The sequence below is a fragment of the Hipposideros armiger genome, unplaced genomic scaffold, assembly GCF_001890085.2.
Source record: "Hipposideros armiger isolate ML-2016 unplaced genomic scaffold, ASM189008v1 scaffold_862, whole genome shotgun sequence".
Lineage (NCBI taxonomy): Eukaryota > Metazoa > Chordata > Mammalia > Chiroptera > Hipposideridae > Hipposideros > Hipposideros armiger.
Genome location: NW_017732212.1, coordinates 451,439 through 478,025, shown reverse-complemented (window position 1 = coordinate 478,025; position 26,587 = coordinate 451,439). Strand labels below are relative to the sequence as shown.

General features: G+C 54.5%; 3 protein-coding genes across 8 annotated transcripts; 2 read left to right on the top strand and 1 right to left on the bottom strand.

The window, feature by feature from the left end:
• Positions 1–511: 511 nt before the first annotated feature.
• WDR45 (WD repeat domain 45) lies at positions 512–6,229 on the top strand. Of its 2 annotated transcripts, none has more exons than XM_019629616.1 (11): positions 512–626; positions 2,484–2,555; positions 2,683–2,757; positions 2,847–2,951; positions 3,850–3,958; positions 4,080–4,174; positions 4,681–4,760; positions 4,874–5,082; positions 5,162–5,263; positions 5,347–5,492; positions 5,742–6,229. In XM_019629616.1, exons 2-11 carry the CDS (start codon positions 2,501–2,503, stop codon positions 5,849–5,851), a joined length of 1,086 nt encoding a protein of 361 aa, XP_019485161.1. In that variant the 5' UTR covers positions 512–626; positions 2,484–2,500; the 3' UTR covers positions 5,852–6,229. The 2 variants fall into 2 exon arrangements, with proteins under 2 accessions (XP_019485161.1, XP_019485162.1); XM_019629617.1 differs by having other exon boundaries at positions 3,853–3,958; positions 5,742–6,226.
• Positions 6,230–6,322: 93 nt separating this feature from the next.
• PRAF2 (PRA1 domain family member 2) lies at positions 6,323–9,566 on the top strand. Its single transcript, XM_019629618.1, has 3 exons — positions 6,323–6,888; positions 8,093–8,310; positions 8,729–9,566. The coding sequence occupies exons 1-3, from the start codon at positions 6,710–6,712 to the stop codon at positions 8,866–8,868; spliced, it is 537 nt and encodes a 178-aa protein (XP_019485163.1). The 5' UTR covers positions 6,323–6,709; the 3' UTR covers positions 8,869–9,566.
• Positions 9,567–9,989: 423 nt separating this feature from the next.
• On the bottom strand, positions 9,990–25,544 carry CCDC120 (coiled-coil domain containing 120). Of its 5 annotated transcripts, none has more exons than XM_019629610.1 (13): positions 25,149–25,544; positions 20,994–21,157; positions 20,282–20,317; positions 17,645–17,744; positions 17,380–17,470; positions 17,113–17,246; positions 15,831–15,971; positions 15,196–15,472; positions 14,773–14,835; positions 14,363–14,537; positions 14,131–14,229; positions 11,624–12,538; positions 9,990–11,125 (listed from the first exon to the last, which is right to left on the bottom strand). In XM_019629610.1, exons 5-13 carry the CDS (start codon positions 17,426–17,428, stop codon positions 11,011–11,013), a joined length of 1,968 nt encoding a protein of 655 aa, XP_019485155.1. In that variant the 5' UTR covers positions 17,429–17,470; positions 17,645–17,744; positions 20,282–20,317; positions 20,994–21,157; positions 25,149–25,544; the 3' UTR covers positions 9,990–11,010. The 5 variants fall into 5 exon arrangements, with proteins under 5 accessions (XP_019485155.1, XP_019485158.1, XP_019485159.1 ...); XM_019629613.1 differs by having other exon boundaries at positions 17,702–17,744; XM_019629614.1 differs by lacking the exon at positions 17,645–17,744.
• Positions 25,545–26,587: the final 1,043 nt, after the last annotated feature.

The window sequence follows — 26,587 nt, the reverse complement described above, 5'->3', positions numbered from 1 at the left end:
CACACGCACACGGTAAACATGTATACCTCTTGCCATCAAAACACCATTTTCATTTTGTAAATAAAATGAAGAGCTGGGTGACAGAATCCCATCCCTGGTTTCCCCAGGCCAAGGATGGATAGTCTCTGCTTTGGAGGTCTCCAGGTCGAACCCGGCCCGGAGGGTTCCCAGTCGCCTCTCTAGAACTAACAGGGCGCCGCCACTCTAGCCCATCTCGCAGGTCAAAGTCTCGTTAGCCCAGAAGGTTAATGCCTCTAGCATTCCGAGCAGGACCCAGATGGGAAATCCTCGTTCCTTTCTGGGTTAGCGAGGGGAAGGCTCTCTCGCCCATCCGTCCTCGGTTCCCTCAGACACACATGGCCTCGCGAAACCTCCTCCGCTCCCGGCGCCCTCCTAAGAGGATGTCGCTTTCACTCGCTTCGCCCCAAAGACCCAAAACCTGAAAGAGGAGAGATACGGCCTCGTCTTCCGGCTAGGATGAGTCATTTCCGTTGACAAACTCCCTCCCCCGGAAGTGAGACCTGATGTAAACACCAGAGCCGGGTGTCAAGGCCCGGGAGGTCAGAAAGCCGGGCCGCGGGCGGCACCGAGAGCTGGGCCTGTGATCGGGGACTCGCAGAGGTCAGGTCAGTACAAGTGGCGGGAGCTGGGGCATGATCCCAGGATTGGTCCGGATTTGGGGATAGGCTAGGGAGCCTTTGAGCAGGGGTCTCGGTGGATGGGATGATCTAGGACAAGGATCTTGAGTGGGTGCTGGTGTTGGGAGGAGTATGCGTGCTGTCTTGGACTTGAGGAAATGCCGTAGGGAGCTTTGTGTAAGGCATCCCGGGACAGGGTTCTTGGGTGGCGCAGGTCTTCGGAATGGGAGTCCAAAAATATGGATCTTGGAAGGTGGAACTGTCCAAAGAATTAGTACCGGTGGAGGTGGTACTGAGGGAAAGTAGGAGGTTTGGGCTCTTGGAGGCTGGGCAGGGGTAAGCCTGGGCAAACGTCTTGGGGAGATCAGAGTTTGAAGGGAGTATAGGGGCTACAGGACAAGAATATTAAGGAGTCCAGGGCAGGAGTCTGGGAGTTGAGTTATCCCAGGTAGCGATTTTGGGAGGTGTGTGTCTGGGCAAAGGTCTTAAGGGGGTAGGGGTGTCCAGGAGCAGGATCTTGGAGAGAGGACAGGTCTGGTGGAGGAATCTGTCGATGTAAGAAACATCCATACCTGTTGAGAGTTTTTATGAGTTTATTTGAGCCAAAACTGACGACAGTTGCCAGGAAGCAAGAGCACAAATGCTTCGGAGAATAACATTTTGCAGTTTCTTTTATGCATTTGAGATTAAGGAGAATTTAAGGAAGATTATATGAAGGTGGGAGAAAGCAAGGCAGTGATTGGATTACAGGATAGTTAAGATTATGTGGGTTATGCTTTAGAAGGAGGGGTCTGAAAGGGGGCATTTCAAAGGTGTGTTAACCTAGATGCACAGAAGCAAAAGTCAGGGCTTGCTTAAGGCAAAGATAAGCCTTTTACTAAGGAAGTTATGCCTGTGGCGTGACTACCCTCACCTTGACCTGCCCAGTTAGGAATTTATGATCACATCACCCTGTGATCTGTAGAACCACTTTTTCATCCACAAACCTTAGGGAGACAGGATTCCTGAGGGTAGCCCATGTTGGAGTCAGTAACAGCAGAGCACACAGAAGGGGATGTCCCAGGGATGGGGCATTTGGAATGATAGGGGATTCTGAGGTAAGATCTTTAGGGCATAAGGGGATCTGGGGAAATATCAAGGCTGGCCTTGTTTGGGCAGAAGTTAGTATGGCATGAGAAGGGGTCATTTCAAGGTAGGCATGGGATCATGAAAGGATTTGGGGAAGGCTGTGAGGAGGGCAAGTATGAGAGCACTCCAGGGTGGTGGAATAGGTGGGGGGTGTCAGAAGGGCATGAGGAAGGGAGTTCTTGTGGGTGGGGACCAACCATAGCTGGTCTCGGGGCCAGGTCAGGGAGTTGCAGGAAGAGGTGGATGTCCTAGCCCTCTTTCCCCATTTGCTGATAGGCAGAGTTGGGTGCTATGTCCAGGTGTGAAGATGAGAAGGGGTCGGGGGATGGTTTGAGGCCATGTTAGGCATTGAGACCAGGATTGTCTGGGGGTGGAGAGGAGATATCTCTGGGGCACCCTGTACCTTATTACTTCTTGACAAGCAGTCAGTGAAGGCTTGGGAATAAGGAGGAGGTGGGGTCCAGGTCAGGGTAGGCCTGGAACTGGGGTCAGCCAAACGTGAGAAGATGGGGAGGTTGATGGCCATGAGTTTTGGGTATTGGAAGCTTAGAGTGGAGACCCCAGGACTCTTCCCCCTGTTTTTCTCTCCTTTGCAGTCCTGCTGGGATTAGTAGGTAGCAGGGTGGGAGGAGGAAGAAGAAATCAATTAGGGATAGTTCTAGGACTCAAAGGGCAGACCCCAGGTCTCTTTCCAACCCTACCCCCATTCGTGTCCAGGGAAGCAATTCTGGATCATGACTCAGCAGCCACTTCGAGGAGTGACCAGCCTGCGGTTCAATCAAGACCAAAGTGAGAGAGACTTGTACCTGTACCCTTGTGGGAGGGAGGGAGAGAATGGCCAGAGGTGGGTATTAAGCAGCCCTAGCTTCCTACCTGAGCATCCTTTAAGGCAGCCTGGATTCCTCCTATCCCCCAGGCTGCTTTTGCTGCGCCATGGAGACAGGTGTGCGCATCTACAATGTGGAGCCATTGATGGAGAAGGGGCATCTGGGTGAGCCATCGGTGGGGAAGGGGCAGTGGGCAGAAGGGATGGGTTGGGCATTGGCTCCCACTCCTCCTGACACCCTGGTCCTTGTCCAGACCATGAGCAGGTGGGCAGCATGGGCCTGGTGGAAATGCTGCACCGTTCCAACCTGCTGGCCCTGGTGGGTGGTGGTAGCAGCCCCAAGTTCTCAGAGATCTCAGGTAAGTGCCCTCATCCCATCCTGCCCTTGGCCCAGATTCCCCGGAATTCTGGCCTCCCCCAGGGACCCCAAGGCATTAGCAGATGAAGATGTCAGGGTACTTTTAGAGTTACACAGTGAGGCCTATAGCTGGGAATCCGTGCATCTTATAGTTTGAGAAGCTTGGCATTTTGTCTTCATTTAACAAACATTAATTGGATGCCTCCTGTATGCCATGTCTTTACCTATAGTGCACTTGCTGTGAGCCTGATACTGTTCTTAGCACTTTACATGTATTAACTCATTTAATCCTTACAATAACTCTCTGTAGTAGGAAGTATCATTATCCCCATTTTTACAGATGAAGCTGAGGCCCAGAGAGGTTAAGCGACTTATTAAGGTCACACAACCAATAGGGTTTAACATGTTGGAGCTGTCTCTCCAATGCTTACTTGCCTTGAGCCTCAAGCACCATCTTGTTTTAAAGGATTTTGTTTTTGTTAATCCCATTGCGACATGGCAAGAGAGTCACCCTAGGCAAGTCACAGAGCCTAGGATTTATCACAGAAATGTTTGGGGAGTACGGACTGGGACCCTGGAGGCAGGAATGGTTACTGATGGGAAGTTACAGGCCTGTTGCTAGTCCCTGCTTGCTTGCTGATGGGCTGTGAGGTCATTGGCCAGATACTCAATTCCTTCGAGCCTCAGTTTCCTCACCTACAAATGGGTGTAACAGTTCCAGAACCTGTTCTCTCAGAGATTGCATACACAAGTGCTTCTGCTGTGTGAGGCTCACATTGGGTGTTAGCAACAGGTTAAACAAGTGGGTTGAGGTCCCATGGGGAGTAGGGGTGGGTCTTGTGTCACCAGGTCTGCCCTCACCCTAAACCTTGGCCCGGACAATGCACCCACCTGCCCAGCAGTGCTGATCTGGGATGATGCCCGGGAGGGCAAGGACTCCAAGGACAAGCTGGTGCTGGAGTTCACCTTCACCAAGCCAGTGCTGGCTGTGCGCATGCGCCATGACAAGTGAGCTTGAGGAGGACTCTGGGTGGGGGAGGTAGGAGGTCCCCATAGCAGGTGAGAGGGTTAGTCCCACCCAGGCATCCTGCCCTCTCCTCATGGCCCTCCTGTGTTGTGATGCTCACAGAATCGTGATTGTGCTGAGGAACCGCATCTACGTGTACTCCTTCCCCGACAATCCCCGAAAGCTGTTTGAGTTTGACACCCGGGACAACCCAAAGGGTGAGAGGACCCAGATATGCAGGTGTAAGGGCAGCAGGCAGTGGATGGGGTAGAGGGGAAGAAATGAAGAGAACATGGAAGGGACACACAGAAATGGGGAAAGAGGCAGAGAGAGTCTTTCCACAGAGATATGCTCAGATGGCCTGAAATACTCACAGTCTCAATCTATCCGCCTTTCCATCCCTTAGCCAGTTCTCTCTCCCCACTCTTAGCCCTGTCCCACCCCTGGGTACCCTGGATAGCACAGAAAAAATGCCTAGTAAGCACATAGATGGGTTTGTCAGGAATCCCTGAGCCTACTGGGGCTGCCACAGCTGCACAGGGAAGAGGTAATCTGCCTCGCTGGTGGGAGCACAGTTGAGGGCAGCCCCCTGAGGATTTTGTGGGTAACATGTATCATAGAAGGTCAAAGTCCAGCCTTTACCCTACTTTGTCCATTCTGAGACCCTGCCTGGCCCCCATCTTCCCTTCACCAGCCCACACCCTCCTTCATCTTCACACCCTAGGGCTCTGTGACCTCTGTCCCAGCCTGGAGAAACAACTGCTAGTGTTCCCAGGACACAAGTGTGGGAGTCTGCAACTTGTGGTGAGCTGTTCAGTGGGCAGGGATGGGTAGGTGTGTGGGCTGGCTCTACCTGTGGACTCTGGGACCCTGTCCTCCATATTCCCCTGAGCCCAAACTGTTCCTTCCCACCATAGGACCTGGCGAGCACAAAGCCTGGCACTTCATCTGCTCCATTTACCATCAATGCACATCAGAGCGACGTAGCTTGTGTGTCCCTAAACCAGCCAGGCACCGTAGTGGCCTCGGCCTCCCAGAAAGGCACTCTTATTCGACTTTTTGACACACAGTCCAAGGAGAAACTGGTGGAACTGCGCCGAGGCACTGACCCCGCCACCCTCTACTGGTGAGCACAGGGTATGTGTGGTAGGCCGGCAACCCCACGCCACATAACATGTGGGCGTCACTGCTAGTCTGTCTTCCAGCATCAACTTCAGCCACGATTCCTCCTTCCTGTGCGCTTCCAGTGATAAGGGCACGGTCCATATCTTTGCTCTCAAGGATACCCGCCTCAACCGCCGCTCCGCGTGAGTATCCCCTACCCCACTCTGCCACGTCCCCATCCCCCTGCCCATGTGCCATACCTGGGCTTAGCCAGTGCTGCCTGCAGGCTGGCTCGCGTGGGCAAGGTGGGGCCTATGATTGGACAGTATGTGGACTCTCAGTGGAGCCTGGCGAGCTTCACCGTGCCTGCCGAGTCAGCCTGCATCTGCGCCTTTGGTCGCAACACTTCCAAAAACGTCAACTCTGTCATTGGTGAGTGAGCCTATCCCTTGACTGGGCATAGTACATGGGTGAAGTCCTGCAAGTTGGACCGGAAAGAATTTTAGGGAATGGGAAGCCTGAGCAAGCTAGAATGGGTGGCTTAATTCCATCACCAGTAAGAGGGATGATATGTGGGCAAAAGCCTGGAAGGAGAGACCCTAGGCCATGGGACACCTGAGAGGACTGGAGTGTGGTTTTGGCAGCCTCTAACCTTTTACTGATCTTTCCCCCTTCTTCCAGCCATCTGTGTAGATGGGACCTTCCACAAATATGTCTTCACTCCTGATGGAAACTGCAACAGAGAGGCTTTCGATGTGTATCTTGACATCTGTGATGACGATGACTTTTAAGGACTCTGTGGGTTGTTAGGGACCTGCAGTGGCAGAGTATAAAGCATTTATGGGGGTGGGAGTGCTGGAAGCCACCACCCAGTAAGCACTAATGGGGCTGGTGCCCACTTTCCACTCCGCAGAGCAATGCCTAAACAGCTCATTTCCCCCTAAGCACTTCCCCTAAGCACTTCCCCCAAGCACTTAAAGACTGTGTGCCCACAGGGCCAGGCCACAGACCCAGGGAGGCAGCAGATGCCCTGGGGCTCCCAACCTGGAGAAGACTATACTAGGGACCCAGAGGGAATGCCCTAATCCAACCTCTGGGGATAAAAAAAAAATTTCCCAGAAAGAACCCATCTTTGATGTGATGTGAATAAAATAATCTTAATAGTATTTCTCGCTGGACCTCGGGGGTGGAGCCTGGAAGAGATGAGCCCGAAAAGGACATGCAGAAGTTTCCAGGAAAGGTGTGACCCTCTTGGACCATGACAGGAAGGAGCTGGGATCCTGGTCCTCCCCTGACAGTCCCTGTCTTCATCTCTCTGCCATGTCCAAATGTTTGGCTACTGTGTGCTTGTGCCGCCAGAGCTGCCCGGAACAATCCCCCCCTGGTGACCCCACCCGGGGGTGGATGGGAATGCCTTTCCTCGCAGCCTAGACTTGGTTGCCCGGCAGGCCCTGCTGCCTTACAGTTATGACGTATTTACATTTCCGGTCATGTGCGTTTCTGCGCCTGCGTCGTCCACCTGAAATGGGTAGGGCAGCAGCCGCCCCGCCCAGACTCCATTTCCCGGTATCCACCGCGGTAGCGCGAGGTGTAACGGGTGTTGTAGTACAACTGGTCTTCTGGCTGGTCCAGCTACATCGACTTGCAGGATGTCGGAGGTGCGGCTGCCACCGCTACGCGCCCTGGATGACTTTGTTCTGGGGTCGGCTCGGCTGGCGGCCCCGGATCCGTGCGACCCGCAGCGATGGTGCCATCGCGTCATCAACAACCTCCTCTACTACCAAACCAACTACCTTGTCTGCTTCGGCTTCGGTCTCGCTCTGGCCGGGTGAGGGAGGAAGGGAGGGAGGCGCCAGTTGGCCAGGGACGCCTGCAGGGCATGGAAGGTGGGCCCGCGGGATTCTGAGATCCGGGAGAGGTAATCTGACGGGGCTGCAAGGCCTGGAAGAAAGAATTGAGTAGAGAAGAAAACCCTACCGGGCATGGGAAGGAGGACTTGGAGGCAGTGGGACCTAGTTATAAGGCGGGCCTGGGGAGAGATTAGAGCCTGGCTGAGGGGGGCCGAGGGTGGTAGAGGGACTGGAAGGGAAGACCTGGGGAGGATGGAGAAACTGGACCTGAAGGGGAAACTCGGCTGGGAGGTGTACCTGAAGATAAGGAGGGCCTGAAAGTGGGGTGTGAGTGTCAGGGTGTGGGATGATGCGAGTGATGGGACCAGATTAAGGTGCCCCTCGAAGCCTTAGGGCAGGGACGGGGACGGGGACTGGGACGTCCCTATGGTCAAGTTGAAGGGTTTGGAGGGTGGACTTGTGGAACATCTGGGCTTGGAGGGGAGCCTGGCTATTACTGGAATATTACTATTACTGCTGGAATGCAGCAGGAGCAGGTACTTGTTGGGGGAACTTGAGCCTAGCTAGGCCCTAGAGGGATGGAAGGCTTGAGACCAGAGAGGATGGAGAACCTGGAGGAGGAACTTGGGTGGGACTGGAAGTTAAGAGTGGGACCTAACGCCTGGGGGTTCTAACAATGATGGAAGAAGGAATCTATAGAGACATGGAAACCTGGAAGAGGAATTTCAAGGGGAGGACCCTGGGCCTGGAGAAAGGAAACGAATGGAGACAGGAGGACTGGAGAAAGAATCTGCAAGGGTTGGGTTCAAAGGGTGGGTTTGGGGGCATAATGGGGTGGGGTACTGGAGAGGGGCCCTGTGGGGGTAGGGTCAGAAGGAAAGAGCAGGGCAGGAGCCTCGCGGGACGGGAGGGCCTGAAGCACCAGAAGATGGGACTGTAGGATTGAAAAGAAAGAAATGAGGGTCCACAGGGTGAGTCCAGTGATCCTGGAAGTGGGAATCCCTGGAAGGTTAGACCTGTTGGAGACAGGGCTGGCAGGAGTATTTGCCGGGCTGGGAGAGTCCGAAGGGGGAGGCAAAGCTCTTGGGACATGGGATCGGGTCCGCGGTGGTCTGGGAGGCTCGGAGGCCAGGCGGCTCTCTCCCCAACTGGCCAACTAGCTGAGTTCCATTGTCCCCGCAGGTACGTGCGCCCGCTGCACACCCTCCTAAGCGCGCTGGTAGTGGCAGTGGCTCTTGGGGTGCTGGTGTGGGCAGCTGAGAGTCGCTCAGCTGTGCGTCGCTGCCGCCGCAGTCACCCCGCCGCCTGTCTGGCCGCAGTGCTTGCCGTCGGCCTCCTGGTTCTCTGGGCGGTGGGCGGTGCTTGCACCTTCCTGCTCAGCATCGCCGGGCCAGTATTTAGTGAGTCTCCACTACCCTGAGATAGCCGGGAACACGGCCAGCAGTGCGCTCGGCGCCAGGCCGGCCCTGCCCTGCCCTGCTTCCCTGGGGGGAGAGGGGGCTGGTGGACCCGGAGGGCATGACCACACCCCTTTACCAAGCGCCTTCTCTGCCTTCACTCTCCTCTTAAGACCGCCTTTCCGGGCCTCACTCCTAGTATTTAGTGCCTTCTACCGGCCACGTCCACATTACCATGTGCCCTCCCTGGCCACGCCCCTGTTGCAAAGCAATTACTAAGCCATATTTTCAGGATCAGAGATGTCCTGGTCACTGACCACGCCATTGGCTTGCCCGTGCTCCAGTTTCCCCCTGTGGGCCCCCATTGGCTAAAGGCTGATGTCCCGTCCCACTGACTCCACTCGTCTGGTATTGCCCACAGTAATCCTGGTGCACGCCTCGCTGCGCCTGCGCAACCTCAAGAACAAGCTCGAGAACAAGATCGAGAGCATTGGTCTCAAGCGGACGCCAATGGGACTGCTACTGGAGGCGCTGGGACAAGAGCAGGAGGCTGGATCCTAGGGGCCTGAGATCTGTACCCAAGACCTGGAGAATGCCACCCCCACCCCGGCCAGTACCTGGCATTCAGAGCCCTTTTCCAGCTCTTAAAATAGGAGTCCCTTGCCCAGTTCAAAAAGCAGATGCTCCCTCAGATCCAAAACTGGGATATCCCTCATTCCCAGCCCCCATTACCTGGGGACCAGAGTCTTCCCCAGCCCTGAACTTGGGACCCAGAGCCACCCACATCCAGCCAAAAACTAGGGCTTGGAAACCCAAGCATCCATGGCCAAACTCTAGATGGAGACATTCCCCCAACCCCAAACTGGGACCTACCAGTTACAAAGCTAGGGTGTGGGACCACAGCAATCTCAAATCTTGAACCCTAGTGCAAGGCTTTTCCAGACACTACCCCAGCTTTGAACCCACATCAAGTCATTGCCAAACCTTTACCCCAGGACCCAAGTGTTCCCAGCCTCCCTCTGGGTGGAAGAGTCAGGTATCCAGACCCTGTTGAACGCTTGGTCCCAGGTGACTCCAACACTCACCAGTCCCACTTGCCTCCCTCCAGTTGTTTAGGGATTCTGCCCCTGCCCCCAAGTTACACAGTGGTGAGAACCATGGGATGGGTTGGGGTGGAGTGGGGGTAGCCCCAACCTGGAATGAGGCATATATATCAGTGTTGCTGCCAACAATAAAGGCTGTTGCATCTTTCAAGCCAATTGGGCCTCCTGGATAGTCTGTGCATTTCAGTGGCCAGAGTGGCATGCTTTTCAATTTTGCTCAACTCTTTCTGACTAGCTCGCTCTGTCAAATGTGTGGGCTGAAGGGGTGAGCTCTCTGTTCCTTCCTGGAACCTGTTACCTCCAGAGCGGCATTAATGCACAAAGTAGTTAAGGGCAGTGTTCCCATCATCATTTGTATTACTAAGGGCTCTTGTTCAGGGTTGGCTAGAAATCTTGAGCACAGATAGGCAGAGAAGTTACCCCACACCACAAAGCGAGTAAAGCCAAAGCAGATGACATTATCACAGGCTGTTTCTGCAGTGTTGTACTTTTTTCATAACATGGTATTATAAAAATATGTCTGGTCTTCACTACAGGTGTGGGCCCCAAGGTAAGGCAGAGAGAGGAGCAACACATGGGTTTGGTTTACACATTTATTCTAGAAATCCCCTTCCAGTGTGGGTAGTGTCTTGGGCCCAGATTCATTGGTACAAAAAGAAAAGTTAAACACCAGGTAAAGGGGGTAGGGGGACCCCCAGCTCCAGAAAGTCACAGACAGGTATCATAGAAAACACAGCTTGTGTATATTTGTTTAAAAAGTGGTGGATGAAAGGAAAGCCAAGGAAGATGTGACGCAGCCTGTGGCTAGGCGTCACCTGAGGATTTTACTGGCATCTACCAGGTGCCAGGTTCCACCACGGCAGCATCCCAGGACACAACACGCCCGATGGCTCTGCCCTTCGGCCCTCCTGCAGGGCCTCCAGACAGGATAGTCAGGGTAGAGGCTGCCGCCAAAGGCTGGGCCATATCACCCTAGGGGCAGAAGCAGCGGGCACAAACAGGCAGACAGGGACAGGGGTCCCTTAGGCACCCCTGGGGTGGGAAAATGAACCCAAGCTCCCCACCTAGACTTCAGTCCTTCCAAATGTGGGCTGAGAGCCCACCTCCACAAGAACAGACTTGGTGGGGGTGGCAGGGAGTTCTGTTCACACCAGAATCCCCAGCTGCCCCAAACAGGGCCCTGTGACTCTATATGGTCCATTTTATGGAAGAGGTTCCTGAATGGAACAGGCTGGGCATGGGGACAGGAATGAACCCAACCAGATGAGATCACAGTTTCCCTTTTATAAAATGCCTAGTGTTGGGGGAAGACAGTGAAAATCTAAATCACAACTGTAAACAGAAATGGAGGAAGGGGCTTGGAGTCCCCATTACACCATCCCTTCTTTTAAGCTGGCTGAGGGCCCCAGTTCTCAGTACAGTACGAGGAGAAGCAGGGCATCAGACACCTTCATGGGCCCACAGGGAGCTGGGGCCTTGGAAGATCAGGTTGGTGCCCCCTAGGACTGCGAACAACCACACCCCAGGGCTCAGCGAGGTCAGATGTGTGCTCCCCAGACTGGAGTCATGCCCGGGCCACCAAGGAGCATAAAAGAAGGGGTCAGACCAGTGTCCCCGGGGTCTGAGGGTCAGAACTGGAGGACTGCTCCCCCTCTAGCGTCAGGTCACTTAAACGAGCGCTCAGCTCCGGGGGGTACAGGAAGTCCGCGTAGTATCTTTAGAAAGGGTAGCAGGAATCCGGAGGACAGGGTGGGAAGACAGAGAAGAGAGGAAAAGACGGACAAGACACAGAAAGAGAGAGGAAAAGAGGCTCGTTAAAGAGGTGGAGGCAGGTATAGGACAGCACCTTGGGTCTCGCAAGCGTGGGGCGTGGTGAAAAGATGAAGAGAAAGGCAAGGGCACAGGATGTCCCTTCCTCCCAGCACCCTGGTTCTGAGGCTCATTTTCAGTTGACATGCACTGGTTGTTAAAATATTAAGATTATTCTATAGCATGGTAAAGAGCTGCTGCTACCAGGGCCCAAGATACCCCTCCACCAAGACCCCATGGACTAATGTAGGTCAGGCAGGGCCCAGTGATCCTGTGCCAAGGCTGCAGCTACTGCTCTTGTGGTGCAAGTCATGAGCTCTCATGACTAGCTGCCCTCTAGCCTGGAGACCTTTGCCATCTGCCTTAAGAGACCCCTTACCCATCAGTAGAAGCACCCCCCATACCTGCCGGAGACAGGGGGCGCCGTGAAACTCCTCGAGTGTGGGAGGGGTGCCTGGCTGGGAGCCCCATACAGCGCCTGGCCCACCTCATAGCAGCGGGTATGAAGGAAGGGCGGGTGTTGCGGGCCCATGTGGGGGAGCACAGGCCGGCGCTGGGGCCCCGCGGCCAGTCCCGAGTTCCGGATGTACCAGTCCCGCAGCCCCTCCAGAGCAAGGTTCTTGTGGCCGCTGCGCTCGCCAGCCGTGGGGATACGGGTGGGTGGGGGCATCCACAACAGAGGGTTTGGATGCACCTCTGGACCCTCAGCGGCCTCCAGGGGCAGGCCACAGGGCTTGGTGCGGGTGGCACGGGTGTGGGGGTCCTTACTGCGGAGGAGGGGGCTGCTGACGTCAGCTGCATACATAGGTGGTGGGCCTGGGAGCATAGCGAGGAGCCCATCCCGGCGGGACAGGGGTCCTGGGACCTCAGCTGCATGCAGCAGCTCCCCCCAGCCTGGCCCACCAACACCACGGGGCAGGCCTCGGTCCAGTGAATAGTCCAAGAGGAAGTCCCCACACACAGGTGGGAGCCGAGGGGGCCCGCGGGAGGCAGGGGCAGCTGAGCTTGGCCGGGCAGCCCTGGGAGGGTCTGGGGGACCAGCTGTGCGGGAGGAGAAGGCAGGGATTGGTTGGGGACGCTCATACAGCACCTCACTGCTCTTACAGACTGGGGGACCAGTGGCAGGAGGAGCCAGAGGTGCAGGTGGGGAGCCAGCCCCCCCTCCAGCTGCCCGGTCCACAAGCAGGGCCTCGGAGCTGTTGCTGCGGCGGGTACGAGCAGTGAAGAGGGAGGCACGGTCGGAGGCTGGGTCCACCCGGGAGAAGCCCATCTGGGAGTCCTGGCTGCCCGACCACTGGCGAGAATGGAGGCCTTCGGGTCTGGGGGAGTGGAGGGGAGGGTGATGGGAGGAAGGTTACAAATATCAGGCAGATGGGCTGAGTGTCCTAGGTCCCTGCCATGCCTCTCTGAGCCTTCAATTCCCCACCCCCAAAATGGATCCAGGATTACAAATTGTGTATATAAAGGTGTTAGAGGTGTGTAAATGGCAGCAGACGTTCTGCCCCAGACTGGGGGGCAGAGGGACTGAAAACGTATGGGGAGCCTGTGGCTGTTAGCTCCGAGGGAGATGTCAGTGTGTGTAGGGCTGGAGCGGAAATGCTGGCATGGGAGGGCCCAGCAGAGGGTTCTTCTGAGCACATCTGACCTGCACCCCCTGCTAAGGTGCTTCTCATGGCTCCCCACTCCTCCACAATGAGGTCCTAATCCTTAGGCCTGGAATTCAGGGCCATTCCTGAACTATGCCCCCCATGTATATGAACCACCCAAAACTATCATCCCAACAGCCACCATCACAGGATGCAGGCGCTGTAAGGACGCAGCCTGAGAAAAGCAGGCACTTAGTATTTAAGAAGCAATAGAGTACAAGGGTTAAAAGCATGGACTCTAGAGTCAAATTTGCTTGGGTTCAAATACCAGATCTATGGTTTATAACAAGTCACTTAACTTCTGTGTACCTCAGTTTCCTCATCTATAAAACAGGCATAACAATAGCACCTATCTCACAGGGATCTTGTGATGATTAAATGAGCTGATACAATGCAAAGCACTGATTCCTAGCAGATGGTAGGCACTCAGTACATGTTAGCGAGAACTTATTATACCCACAGTACCTTTCAAAGGCAGATATTATTATGCCCATTTCACAAATGAGGAGACCAAAATGCATAGAAAGGAAATGACTTGTCCAAAATGCACAGAAAAGCCCATACTCAAACTTTGGGGCTTCTGCCCCAAATCCTCACCCGCTTCTTCTCCACCAAGACAACTCTTATTCAGGGGCTGGCCGAGTGGCTCGAGTTGGTTAAGAGTTGGCTTAAGTGCGCAGGCCCTGAGCCACGGAGCTGCGGGGTCAATTCCCACATGGGCCAGTGACGCTGCACCCGAGCTGAGCTGTTACTGAGCTGCCAACAGGTGGCAGGATGGCTCAGCTGGTGTAACAACAAAACTGCCTGTTGGATGGTGTGCTACGCCCACCCGCAACTAAGACTGAACTCAACACCTTGAGCTGAGCTGCCGTCTGGATGGCTCGGTGGATAGGACGTGCGCTCTTAACAAGGCTGCTGGGTTCAACTCCCACATGGGATGGTGGCTATGTCCACCCACAACTAAGATTGTAGCACAGCACCTTGAGCTTAGAGCCCACGAGCTGCCGACGGGAAGCCAGATAGCGACTGGAGCCCTCCACAACGAAGACTGAAGAAGAACAACTTGGCTGGTCTCCTTCCCCAATTGCCCAACTCCGTTCCCCTCCCCCAATTCCCCAATAAAATCTTAAAAAATAAAAAAGACAACTGTTATTCACCTTTCAAAGCCCAGCCTTTTATGTCCCATATCCTTTGGTAATGCTCTCTCAGTTTGAACTAATGATTCCCTCCTCTGGTCCTGAAACCCACCCCCCGAATCTGCTTACTTGCAGAGCTGGGGGCCAGTGCCCCGGGTGAGGACAGGGGTGGCAGGCACACTTCTCCCCTCAAAACTGGAGGCACTCCTGGGCAGAGAGCGAGTGGGGCTAGACAGAGACAGGCAGACCCGGGTGGGGCTCCATGTTAGAGAACGTCCCCACCAGCAGGCCCTCCTGCCAGCCCAAGCTCAGGATCCCATTCCTGGCTCTTGGGGGACGGAGAGAAGAGGTTCACCCTCACCTGGTGGGGCTGGCCACAGAGTTCCGCCGGCTCTTTAGGTCCCCATAAAGATCTGATGGGGGTGGTTTCCATGGAGTTCGCCGCTCAGGGCTGCCCCCAGATACAGCCCGCAGCTGGTCCCAGGCCTTGGGTGGCGAGGGGCGCTCCGTCAGAGGGAAGCAGCCACGGGGCTCCTCTGGGTGGAAGGGAGAAAGTGGGGGACAATTCAATGAGAGGGGGTCTGATGGGTTGCAGGCAAAGGGCAGGAACTAGGGAGGCGGGGAGGGACAGAGGGATGGGCAGGGCTGATCAGGCTGAAAGTGAAGGGAAGGGACCCACAGGCGGATGGAGCATGGCTAAGGAGGCGCTGAGAAGGGAGGGGAGGGGCTGAGCATGAAAGGGGGGTGGGTTAGAGGGACAGGTGTCCTTACCATTATCATGGCTGGCCCCAGACTCTGAGAGGGAGCTGCTTTCTGAGTGCAGAACTACATCCTCTATAGGGGAGAAGGGGGAGATCCCAGCCAATCAATGCCAGGCTTGGGGCCATCACCTTACACTGAAGGCCATTCTCCTCCTCACCCTGTACCCTCCCAAAGAATCCACCTTTATCTGAATCCCAGACCAGCAAAGGCTTGGCTCCTCACTATCCAGGGGCCTATGGGTCATTTCCCAATGCCCCCACCCTTGCCCGGAGCCAGTTTATCACCACTCCTCTTACTGATTGGGTCCCTTAAATTAAGTTCTGCCTACTGACCACTTTTCATTCGCTGTTCCCCCACCCCCACCCTTACTTTGTCCCTTAGCCAATACCCACTTCCCCGCTTTTACTAGTGGGATGACAGGGCTCAGCTCACCTTGGCTGAGCTGAGTGAGGCGTGTGCCCAGGCAGACACCCTGGGTGGTGATAACTGCCGCTGTGGGCAGCGGGAGCACCGGGAGGCCAAGGCGGGCTTTGAAGCTCCCGAGCTGCTCCTCCAGCTCGTGCAGCCTCCGCAGTGCATCTGCCTGGACCTGGCGCCGGCGCCGGCGCTGCTCAGCACTCAGCTCCGGGGCCAAGGCCAGGCGGCGGGCAGCTGCCGCGATCTGTTGTTGCACTGACACCTCACGTTCCAGGGCCTCAACAGCCAGCTCCTGCAGAGCCCACCCAAGAGGGTGTGAAAGAACCAAATGTGGGAAATGGCCAAGCACAGAGACCAGGAGGTGGCAGAGCCCATCTACACTGGAGGTGGGGTCTGCTCTTCCTGGGGGTAGGGTCTGTCTTGATTATGGGCTCGGCCTATTCATCTTCCAGAGGGTGAGAGGCCAATCCCAACAGTTAGGGACCAGCATCCTCCCTCAGACCACAAGCCCACCTCCCTCAGGCCCAGTCCCTTCTCACCTTGGCCTCTCCTTCACTTGGATGCAACACCCTCTGCCCAGGCTCTCTCTAGGCTCCTCCTCCTCTGTATGTGTACCATCCCTAACTTGCTCTCCTCGCCCATCCGCTCACCTCAGCAGAGCACAAGGAGTGGTGTGCTGGGTTGGGGTGCGGTGGAGGGTAGACTCGGGCTGCAGGAGGCCGCCGACGGACCAACTGGGGTCGTTCACCAGGTTCTAGTGGGCACTCAGGAGGCAGATGGCCAGTCAGCTCCTGGGGGGCGCGGGCGACCGAGGTCAGAGGCTACCAGACGTTAGTTGGAGGGATGGGGCAAAGCAGTAATGAAGGCAGAAGCTACAGAAGTCCTACTAGGAGCCCAGTCCTGCTTGGCATCCCATGCCTGTTATTTCTTTTCCTCCTCCCAGTTCTCCACCAGGTACGTATGCAGCCTGGACTCTCAGCCCCTTGATGGCCCATATACTATGGCAGGGGGCATGGCAGGCAGGGAGACCCGCTTTGGAATCCAGAATTTTTGAATTTTTTATGAAAGTGACACAGTCTGTATATTATAGAACACACCTTCAGGGCCTGGGGCTATACGCTCTGAACTGCATTTCTGGCAAACTGTATGGACATTCATACCAAGAGGGGTAAATCAACACTATAAATCATCCCATGTCAGTTCAGGTCAGGTTTTACAGCCAAATTTTGGAAATAACAATTGTTTTGTGAGGTTTTTTTTTTGTTGTTTTTTTAAAGATTTTTTTTTAATTGGGAAATTGGGGGGATGGGAACAGAGCTGGAGAATTGGGGGAAGGGGAACAGACAAGTTGCTGTTGCTTTGTTCTTCAGTCTAGTTGTGGAAGATGTTGTTTCACTGGCCCAAATTGGCACCATCATTGTGCTCTTCCCAGGTGAGGCAGATCAGTTGCTGGCTTCTCGACGGCTGCTCACTGCGGCTGCTGGTCGCTCACGCTGGCTGCTGACTAATTACGGTAGCCCATGGCAACCCACTGCCAAAGGGGCTGCAGCCTACACCGTCGCTGGCGACTCACAGCAGCCCAGCTCCAGGTTGAGCTGTTGTTCAGCATCTTAGCTGTAGAGGGCAGTGTCACTGGCCCTCATATGTGGGATCTGAACCGGGGTCCTCTGGCGTCCCAAGTCAGTTCTTAACCATCGCGCCACTCGGCCGGCCCTTGTGAGGTTTTTTTAGACTTCAAATTATTAATAGGGGGTGTGGACCTGCAGTGTCATATTTTATTGATTCTAAGACATCTTAGCTAAGCTTTAAAGAGCTAGAGGGTGATAGGGAATTTGCAGCTCAGTCAAATGGCTCAGCAATGGCCACCCCAGTCTGCCTACCTAGGGGCCCAGGCTCCTCACCCCCTGCCCAATACTCTTAGGAGGCCCTCACCGCCTCCTGGAGACACACTTTGCGTAGCTCCTGAAGTTTCAGGCTCAGGGCCTCCTGCAGAGCCCGCTGCCGGTCAACCAGCCCCCGCAGACGTTCTGACTTCACCTGGGAGGCAGCCTCTCCGAACAGGGCAGCTGGACACACAGGGAGCAAAGATCAGTGGGGCAGCCACAGCATGCTGTGGACCAGGGATCAACCCTACCCCAGTGGACAGGTGGTGACTCAGAGCAGGGGAGGAGGCAGCAGGAGGAGGAACCAGCCACTGACCTGAGGCATTGAAGGTGGGAGAGCTGATCAGCTGACCTTTGACTTCCATCCCAGTGCTGTCGAGAGGCTGCTGCTAATGGCAGGACAAGGCCTGGCAGTGATGCACAGGAACCATTAAGGAAGTACACGTGTGGTCCCCCAACCCTTATCCCACCCAGCTTCCTACACCCCAGCTGGGAAGAAGGGGTACCCTGACCCCACCCGCCTGCTTGACCTGCCCTCTCAGAATCTGTGTCAAATCTCTGGCCCCACTTGGCCCTGGTACCTTGGTCCCCTTCCCATTGAGTGGAAGCACAGCAAGTGGGGTGCTGGGCGGACTTACGATGCCTCCTCAGAGGCCCATGAGCCACAGTCAGGGGTCTCACCTGGGGAGAATTAATGGCAGAGATTCAACCGACTATAATAACAATGGACATTTATAAAGCACCTGGATGCCTGGCATAGTTACCTTCTATGCCACCTTTAATCTTTACAACCATCCTGTGATGGCAGCTCTGTGATTATCATTACCTCCAGTTCAGAGATGAGGAGAGTAAGTCACAAAGAGGTGAAATAACTTGCCCACGGCTAAGGATGGAGCCCAGGCCCACCCCTCCGGTTCTACACTCTAACTCACTAGAGCTGCTCCAACCTCACTAATTGCTCCGACCTCACTAATTCCTCATAAGCTTGAAGCCCATCGGGCTTCAGGGTGTGGCTGCTATCTGGAGCGCTCTTTTCACTCCTCACCAAGCCAGCCCCTGGTTCTCATTTATACGTTAGGGCTTAAATGTCACTTCCAGAGGTGGACCCCCACACTACATCCCCTCACAACTGCTGTCCAATGAGAGACTGTGCCTCCCTCGTACATTCACGAGGACAGGAAATGTGTATGTCCTGTTTTCATCAGTATCTCTGGCACTCAAAACACTTCTGTGTGCACAGCAAATATTCAGTGAATGTCTGCTGGGTGAAAGAATGACGAGGCAGCCGACCCAGGGATCAAGTCCAGACTTGTGGGTCGCTACTTGTCCCAACTCTCCCGTGGCTCTGGTGTGGCAGGGAGAGTGTCCACTTGGCCTCAGGACCCCTCTAGCCTCTCTGCCCACCCCAGCTTGTCTTGCACCCAGCACAGGGAAGTCACCCTGCCAGGACTGTGAACAGTAAAGTCCTCAACTGCGGATAACAAGCCAACAGCCTCCTGTCTCCTTCTCAGCCCCAAGCTGCCCTGGCTAGCCATGGAGCCTACCTTGGCTGGCCGCCAGCCCTGCCCTCATCCCCTCCTCTGGAATTTGCTCCCTCCCTCCCACATCCTGCTCAGTCCCTAGCTGGGGAACCAGGTGACATCACCTCCCACCACCTGGCCTGATCTTAGTGGCAGGCAGCTGGGAGGAACTGACAGGCCACAGATGTCCAATCCCCACCTACCTCGAGCTCCTCAGCTTGTCATGACAAGGTAGCCAGGAATGGAGAAGACCCAGGCAAAATGAGGATTCATCCCCCTTTCCTACCTATACATTGGTGGATGTGGCCAAGCTGCTAATGTGGTGCTACCAGTTCCTCGGCAGTCCTCCTACCTACCCTATAGGGTCTACCATGTTTCCCTGTCCTCAACATCAGTGGTGAGGGTCAGTCCCTATAGCCCTTTTGCATACCCAGGCAGCAGCGTGTGCTTTGCAGAGGTGCTCACATGCCCATCCTCTGAGGTCTGACATTGACCAGCACAGTGGGGTTCCTTGTGGTCCAAGATTGGCTTCCTCTGCCCCTTGGCTCCTGGGGAGTCCTTCTTCCCCAGACCCAATTTGGGTTTGAGGCATTCTCCCAAGGCTCCCCTAAACCTTCCTCCACCCCTACAGGAACCTCCACTCCTCCCTGCTGGGCCCATTCGCCAGGATTGGTCTTACATCTGATGCTGGGCTGCCTCCAGCCTTCCTTCCCTGGGAGCTCACAGCATCTTGGAAGTAAACACGGGGTCCACAAAGGAACCCCGACTCCACCCTGTCAGCCTGACCTTGGGGACATAGCTAGGGCCTGAGTCATGGGGTCGCTGGGCAGGCTAAACACACGATCCACGCCCCACACCCCCACACCCGGCTCCTGAACCTCTGCCTCCATGAGCCTGCCTTCGGCACATTTGCCTTGGGGCCCGGGGCTACCCTATGCCCACTCAGAGATGCTGAGAAGGGAATCCAAGCAGCCCCTCCCCCAATGCCCTCCCACACCAGCCCCTGGGTCTCCCCACTGGTGGTTCTGTCCTGTCCCAGGATGGGCTGCAGTAGGAGAGCTGCAGAGAGCACCCCCACACCCAGAGGCGGGCCCAGCAGGTTTTTCAGGTCTGCCCTTCTGACACCACAGCCGAGAAAGAAATTCCTGGCTGTAATGACTGTTTACAACCAAGATACCTCACCTGGGTGGCACCTCAACACCTTCAGTGGGACCCCCATTTCCACATCCTGTCATGGTGAGAGTAAATACAAACTGCCAGTGTCTGGACTGTCCACATTGACCTAGGGACCCCCTGCCCCGCTCTAAATGAACAGATGGGGGGTAGGCAGGCAGGTGCCGGGAAGTAGTTTCTCACTCGCCCAGTTTGGGCTTTCCTGAGGGGCTGTGCCCTGGGTAAAGGGAGAACAGAGGCTACTCCCACAGAGGAGGAAGGGGAAAGAGGAAGTAAGAGGACTGGAGAATAGGGATTCTTTCTTCTCTCCTCCCTGATCCCTTCCCTTCCTCCATTTCTGGCAAGGGATCAGCTTTATGCCAGGAAAGGAAATTGGACATTTTGGGCTTCATCCATCTATCTACTCAGGCTCTCCTTCCTCGCTGTCCTCTAGCACAGACCTGGCTCTTTTCCACAGGGAAGGTTAGTACACCCCATACCCTCATCCCCCTACCCGCCCCTGGACCCATGTTCCCAAATGCTTACCAATACCAGATAGGTACTTGTGGTGGCCTCAGGTACCTGAAAAAAATAGTTGTCTCAACCAGGCCTGGCTCCGGCTGGTAGTGGCAGTGAGCGATGAGCGGTGAGCTCAGTGGCAGAAGCCTAGGCCGCCTCCCACTAGGCAATGGCCCAGCCTACCTGGCCAGGGACTGGGCTGGCCCATACCTTTTAACCCTTGCCTGCCTGACACCACGGCTCGGGCCACCCTTAGGGCCGGGTCCCCTCAGGGTGTCCAACATGGCCAAGAAGAGAGCCTGGGTCTTCCCCTTCACCTTATACACCCAGCAAAGAACTGGGGAAGAAGGTCTAAGGGTGGTGGGAGTGGCGGCTGCCTCTGGTGCTGCCCAAGTTCCCAGCTCAGACCCTGCCCACTCAAGGGTATTACCTGGAGCGGGGGGATGGAGGTCTGGGGAGGTGCTAAGCACATGGGATGCCTCAGGTGTATTTCTCTTGGCAGCTCACATCCCATTCCTGAGGCCCCTACCCTTTCCTCCCAGGGCAAGGCAGGAGTAGGAGGTCTTCAGGTAATTCCCGCCCTCACTGGGTAATAGTTTCCCAACTGCGGACAGAGATCAACTTTTCTAAGGAGAGACCAGGTCCCAAGACCCCACCACCTTCTGCAGCTCCAGGAGAAATCATCCCAACAAACCGACAAAATACACATGTGGTTTAATGCCTCCTGATTCCTACAAACCTGGGTGGATGGCGCAAACCCAGCTCCTCATAACCAGCTTGCAGATGTGGAAGCTGGGGCTTGGAGAGGTGAAGAGGCCTGATTCTGATCACAGAGGCATAAGAGCAGGAAGAATCAGATCTCGGAGGGCTGGGTCCTGGGTTGGAGGCTGACAGAGGCTACTCCTGCAAGGGAGGAGGAGTGGGAAACGGAACTCATGCTGCTTCACATCCACGCTGATCGCGCCCCCCCCTCCTCCCCCTTGGGCACTTTTGGCCAAGAGTCAAGGAAATTGAGGGCTCTGAGTCCCTACAATGTAGTTTCCCCTACACCACCACCTGGGCTCTGGGCCTGCCCCAACACATATCACACATCCTGTGCTCCAATTGGGACCATCTGCTCTGTGACCTCTGGACACAAGCCCAGCCCAGGCCCCTGTAGCAACCTAGCTGTTAGGTGAAAGGGCAGAGTGAGGCAAGCTCCCTGCCTGCTTGACAGGTGGGCCAAGCCTGGAGAGGAGCACTCTGTATCAGCAACACCCCACATGCATGCCTCCTGCCACCCTGCCCACCTTTACCTTTCTTCCTGGGTATGAGACTTCCGGCAGGGAACACAATGGCCCCTTTCATCACCCCCTTTCCCCCCCTCCTTCGCTGCCTGTGGCTGGTGGAGGCGGCAGCAATAAGGTGGGCAGCTGGGTGTTGGTGGGGAGTGTCCTCTCAGCCATGGCCTTTCCCGCCTCTTGTGGGACACCAAGGATGTTGGGAAGAGTAATGTTTATAGAATCAGAGCCGAGAGGGACAAGGGTATCTGGTTGGCAATGCAGATTGAGTCTCAAGGATTAGGTTTCCTCATCTGAAAAACCAGTGCTTATAGACCCAAGATGGGCAGGGCAAAGTCACTTTGGAAGGCATTTCACAGTGCAAAGACATTCACACCATGTCATTAATGACTATCAATAACAACAATAATGACCTTACGCAGAGGTGGGCTGGTAAGGGAGTAAGGAGGAGAGAGTAGGTAACTGGGCCTCTTGGGCCAAGCAGACAGGCAGGGCAGAGTCACACATACACATCATTGCCCTGCTCCGTGACTTTTATCAGCCTGAAAGCTGGCCAACCTCTAAGTCTCACCACAGCCAGGACGTGAGCCTCAGGTGGCCTCATGGAGGGGTAGCAAGTAGCGGGTCTGGGGTTCAACCCAGCTCTGTTACTTCCTGGCTATGTGACTGCCTAGACAAGTCCCTTAAACTCTCTGGGCTTCAGTGTCCTCACATGTAAAACGGGGGTGATGCTAACTGTATATACCTCACAGGGTTGTCGTGAGCATGACATGAGTTAATACATTTAAAGCTTGCTTAGGACAGTGCCTGGCCCTCTCTAAGTGCTAACTACATACTGACTGTCATAATTACAAGTATTCCTCGCAAGCCAAAATCAGGAATCAAATACATATACATATACATATACATATACATATACATATACATATACATATACATATACCTGGAGGGAGGGAGGGAGGGAGTGAGAGACAGAGACAGAGAGACAGAGACAGCTGGTATCCCTCAGCCTCATCTGATAAATTTGAAACAGAGCTGTTTTCCCTCAAATAACTTGTCCGAACTCTCACTATCCAAAATCAGGAACTAAATATATTCAGGTGAATTTTTGAGACAGAGCTGGTATCCCTCAGCCTCCAAACCTTCCCTACTTGCTTCCCAAACCTGGAACCCTCCCTACTCGCCAAACCAGATGTATTTGAAACAGAGCTGTTTTTCCTCATTATCCAACCTCTCCTTACTCAACATCAACAGGTGCAGTAACCAAGTATATATTTACACAACACAGTACCCTTACTATTCCAATTCTTGCCACTGAAGCTCAGGAAAATGAAAAGATTTGATTATGTTTTTGAGTTGGAGCTTTTATGCCTCATTATCTGAACTCTCCCTAGTCATATGTAAAATGCACAAATAGTTGTTTTTTTGAGAGTGAGTTTATCAACACATCACTGGATCCATGTGACAAAGAGGAAGAGCAAAAGTGCTGGCAGAAAATCAGACACACACACACACACACACACACACACACAAAATGCAAAAACAAAATACCTTCATAAGTTGGAGTCTTTCACTGTCTGAACTATCCAAACTCTCCCCCTCAAAACTCAGGTACCAAATAGATTGGGACAATGAGGGATACTTGTGTTGTTAATAGGTTTGGATAAATATTTTAGGTAAATAGGATGGGTCTGGCATTTTGTTCCTCAAACTCTCACTACTCTCTATCAGAAATGCAGGAACAAAATATAATTGAATAACATGTTACCTCCTCGCTATCCAAATTCTCCAACTGTCTTCAGAATCAAGATTTGGACAGCAAGGGAACTTCATATTATTACTGTTGTTGTTATTGTTACTATTGGATGGGCCTGATTTCAGTAGTAACTGGAATCACCAGTGAATGTCCCCCCAGACCTGTCCCACAGAGGTTGGATGGACTTGGCACCAGGATTTGTATTGTTTACTGCTGAGAGAAGGGGCCAAAAGCCCCTGCCCCCAAACCACCCCTACCAAGCCCTGAAGTCTCTGGTCTAGAATAGACTTTTTCCAGGCCAAAAAATGCAGGGATCATGCACCTAGGCTCAAGGCCAGGAGATGAGGGGGACATGACCTAGAAGAGTCACACATACCTTTGAGTGCCCCACCTCCACATATTTGCTCATACCCCATAGGGTAGCCCCCAACCTAGCAAGACTGGAAACATGACCCAGACCTTGAAGACTCCCAGAGAGGCACTGAATAATTTAGGGTGTTCTCCCACACTTGGGGAAGGTGGGGGCATAGAAACAGTTCTGTGCCCTCCTAGGGCAAGGAAAGAAATGCAAGCTCTGTGTGAGATCACTGGGTGGAGGTGGGGGAAATCACATATAAAGCCACCTCAGCCACATGGGGCCCACAGCGCTGTTTGCTCTTGCTCATGCTAAGAGAAGCATTTGGGATGAACTTCAGAGATAATGGGAACAGCAGAACCTCCAAGTTCAGGGTAGAGTATAATGGGATAGGACCCCTGTCCTTCTGGCTCAGAGGGGATGGAAGGTGGGTATTAGGAAGGAGAGAGATCTGAACAGGGTGGAGGGGCATGTAAAGGGGTAGAATAGGGGCCTGGAGTTGGGACGGGATAAAGAGACAAGACAGGGAGGATTGTTGGGGACCAGACAAAATCAGAGTCATTGTAGAATGGAGGTCAGGAGGCAGGACAGAGAAGGAGCCAGGCCACTGGCCAGGAGATGGGATGGAGTGAGTTTCAGGACAAGGGTTAGAGAAAAAGTAGGGGGCAGCAAGGGACAAAAGAGCAGGGCACTGGTCAGGGTCAGTATAGAACAGTAATCAGAAGACACGATGGGGGACAGGCCAAGACAGCAGTCAAAGGAAGGGATAGGGAAAAGGGCAGGTTCAGGATGAAGTTAAGAAATAGGAAAAGACTGGAACAGAATGAAGATAGGAATGAGGGCAGTGATGGGACAGAGAAAACGGGAAAATAGCACAGGGTTGGGGCCAGGGACTGGGCAGGAACAGGGCAGGAGATGGGGATGGTCTACAGGTGGTGAGCCAGTATGGAGACCAGGAGTCAGGAAGGGGACCCAGGGGGACACTACAGGGTGGGGAGAAAGTGCAGAAGTCAGAGGTCAGGAATCTGGATCCGACTGGGGTTAGAGGGACAGGATAGGACTGGAAGGGGCTCGGGGACAGGATAAGAATTTAGGGAACAGGCAGGTCAAGCATCAGGAGAGAAACTGGGGTGATCAAGACAAGGCAAGATGAGCTTCAGAGACGGAACAGGGTCAGGCAAGGATCTGGGGTCAGGCCAAGGATCCTTAGAACAGAACTGGATGGGGTTTGGGGAAAGGACTGAGTTTACGGGGACAAAATAGGCGTTGAAAATGACGCCAGGCCAGAATATGGTTAAGTCAGGGGTCAGACCGGAGGTCCTGGGGTCAAGAGCGGCCGTGGTTCGAGATTAAAAAAGATATAGTCAGGTTCGGCAGGGGTCGAGAGTGAGATCACGGGGTCAGAGGTCGAGGGTGCGCGCGCAGGTACATCCCCCGTTGGCGTTTCCGGGCCCTCACCCCGCCCAGTCTCCTCCCTTCCTCCCCCAGGCGGGCGTTACTCACCGAGGGTCCTCGCCCCGCGGCATAGGCGGGGTCGGTGTGGGCCTAGAATGGTGGTGGGCGCACCCTTCCCTTGCCGCCCCCCACTCGTCCCCGGGCTTGCGCCCCGCTCGGTCCGCGCCCTGCCGTGGGCCGCGTTCGGCCGCGCCACTGTTAGCGGTGGGGGCCAGATGGGGGGCACTGGAAGAGTGGGAGAGCAGTGCCAGCTTGGCCACGGGCGATGGACACCGGCCCCCCCCACACCGGTAACTCGGGTCGGTCCGCTCCCGGTGGCACCGCCACCTCTGCCGCTGAGCGCGAGCCTGGGTGGGGGGTGGTGGTGACAGGGGGCGGGGCGGGAGACCACAGCAGCGGCGGAGACCAAGTGCGCAGGCGCCAGTTCGGGTCTTGGAGCCCCGGGAGCGCCAGGAGCGAACCAGCTGGGAGCGCGTGCGCACACACTCTCTCGAGGGCGGTGGCACTCTCCCCTCCCAGGCCACGCCCCTTCAGTGATCAGACTGGCGCCCCTCACCCCAAGTCACCCCTTAACGGATCACCAAGCAGTAACCCAATCTGCCTTCTATCAGCTGCCACCACACCTCTAAACTCCCCCAACTACCCTCCCAGCTCCAAATATACTCCAAACCACCCTTGGTCATAAAGTATATCCCCTAACTACTGTCCATTGATCCCAAGCAGTATCCCCAATCCACCCTGCATGGACACTCAAGGTGCACAAACTACCCTCCACTACCCCCAAGTTGTTCCCCCAAACCATTTGAAATCATTCCTGAAACCATTAACCTCCAAAGAGCACTTTCAAATCACCCTCCATTTACCCTAATATGCACCCAAACACCCTCTAGTAACCCCAAACCACTTTCCATGTACCCTCCTAACCATACTCTATTGATCCCAAAATGGTTCTCCAAGAGCCCTCAACACCACCCCAAATATTCTTAACTAACTTTGGTGTGGCCCACACATGCACCCCAAATCAATTTCAACAGTTACCTGTTCCATCTCCAAACCATGCTCCACGAACCCTCCACCAAACCTTCCATTGACCAACCCCAATCCCTGCAAACTTACCTTCCAACAGCCCCATCATTATCCCATATACTCCCAACTACTCAATGTTGTCCTCTAACTGCACTTCAAACTACCCTCCAACACCCTCTCCACCCTAAACCACACACTCCACTTATCCGAACTCCACCCCAAAACACTCTCCAACAATCCTTGACTATACCTCCAAATAACTGCCAACCTTCTTTCAGTAGTTACCCAATTGGACCCCCAAATCATACTTCAGTGACCCAAATGTGTTACAAAGCACCCTCCAATGATGTTTTCTTAAAACGACTTAATTGAGTTATAATTTACATACTGTAAAAGTCATCCACTTTAAGTGTGCAATTCAATTATAGTAAATTTACTGACGTGTGCAACAATCACCATAA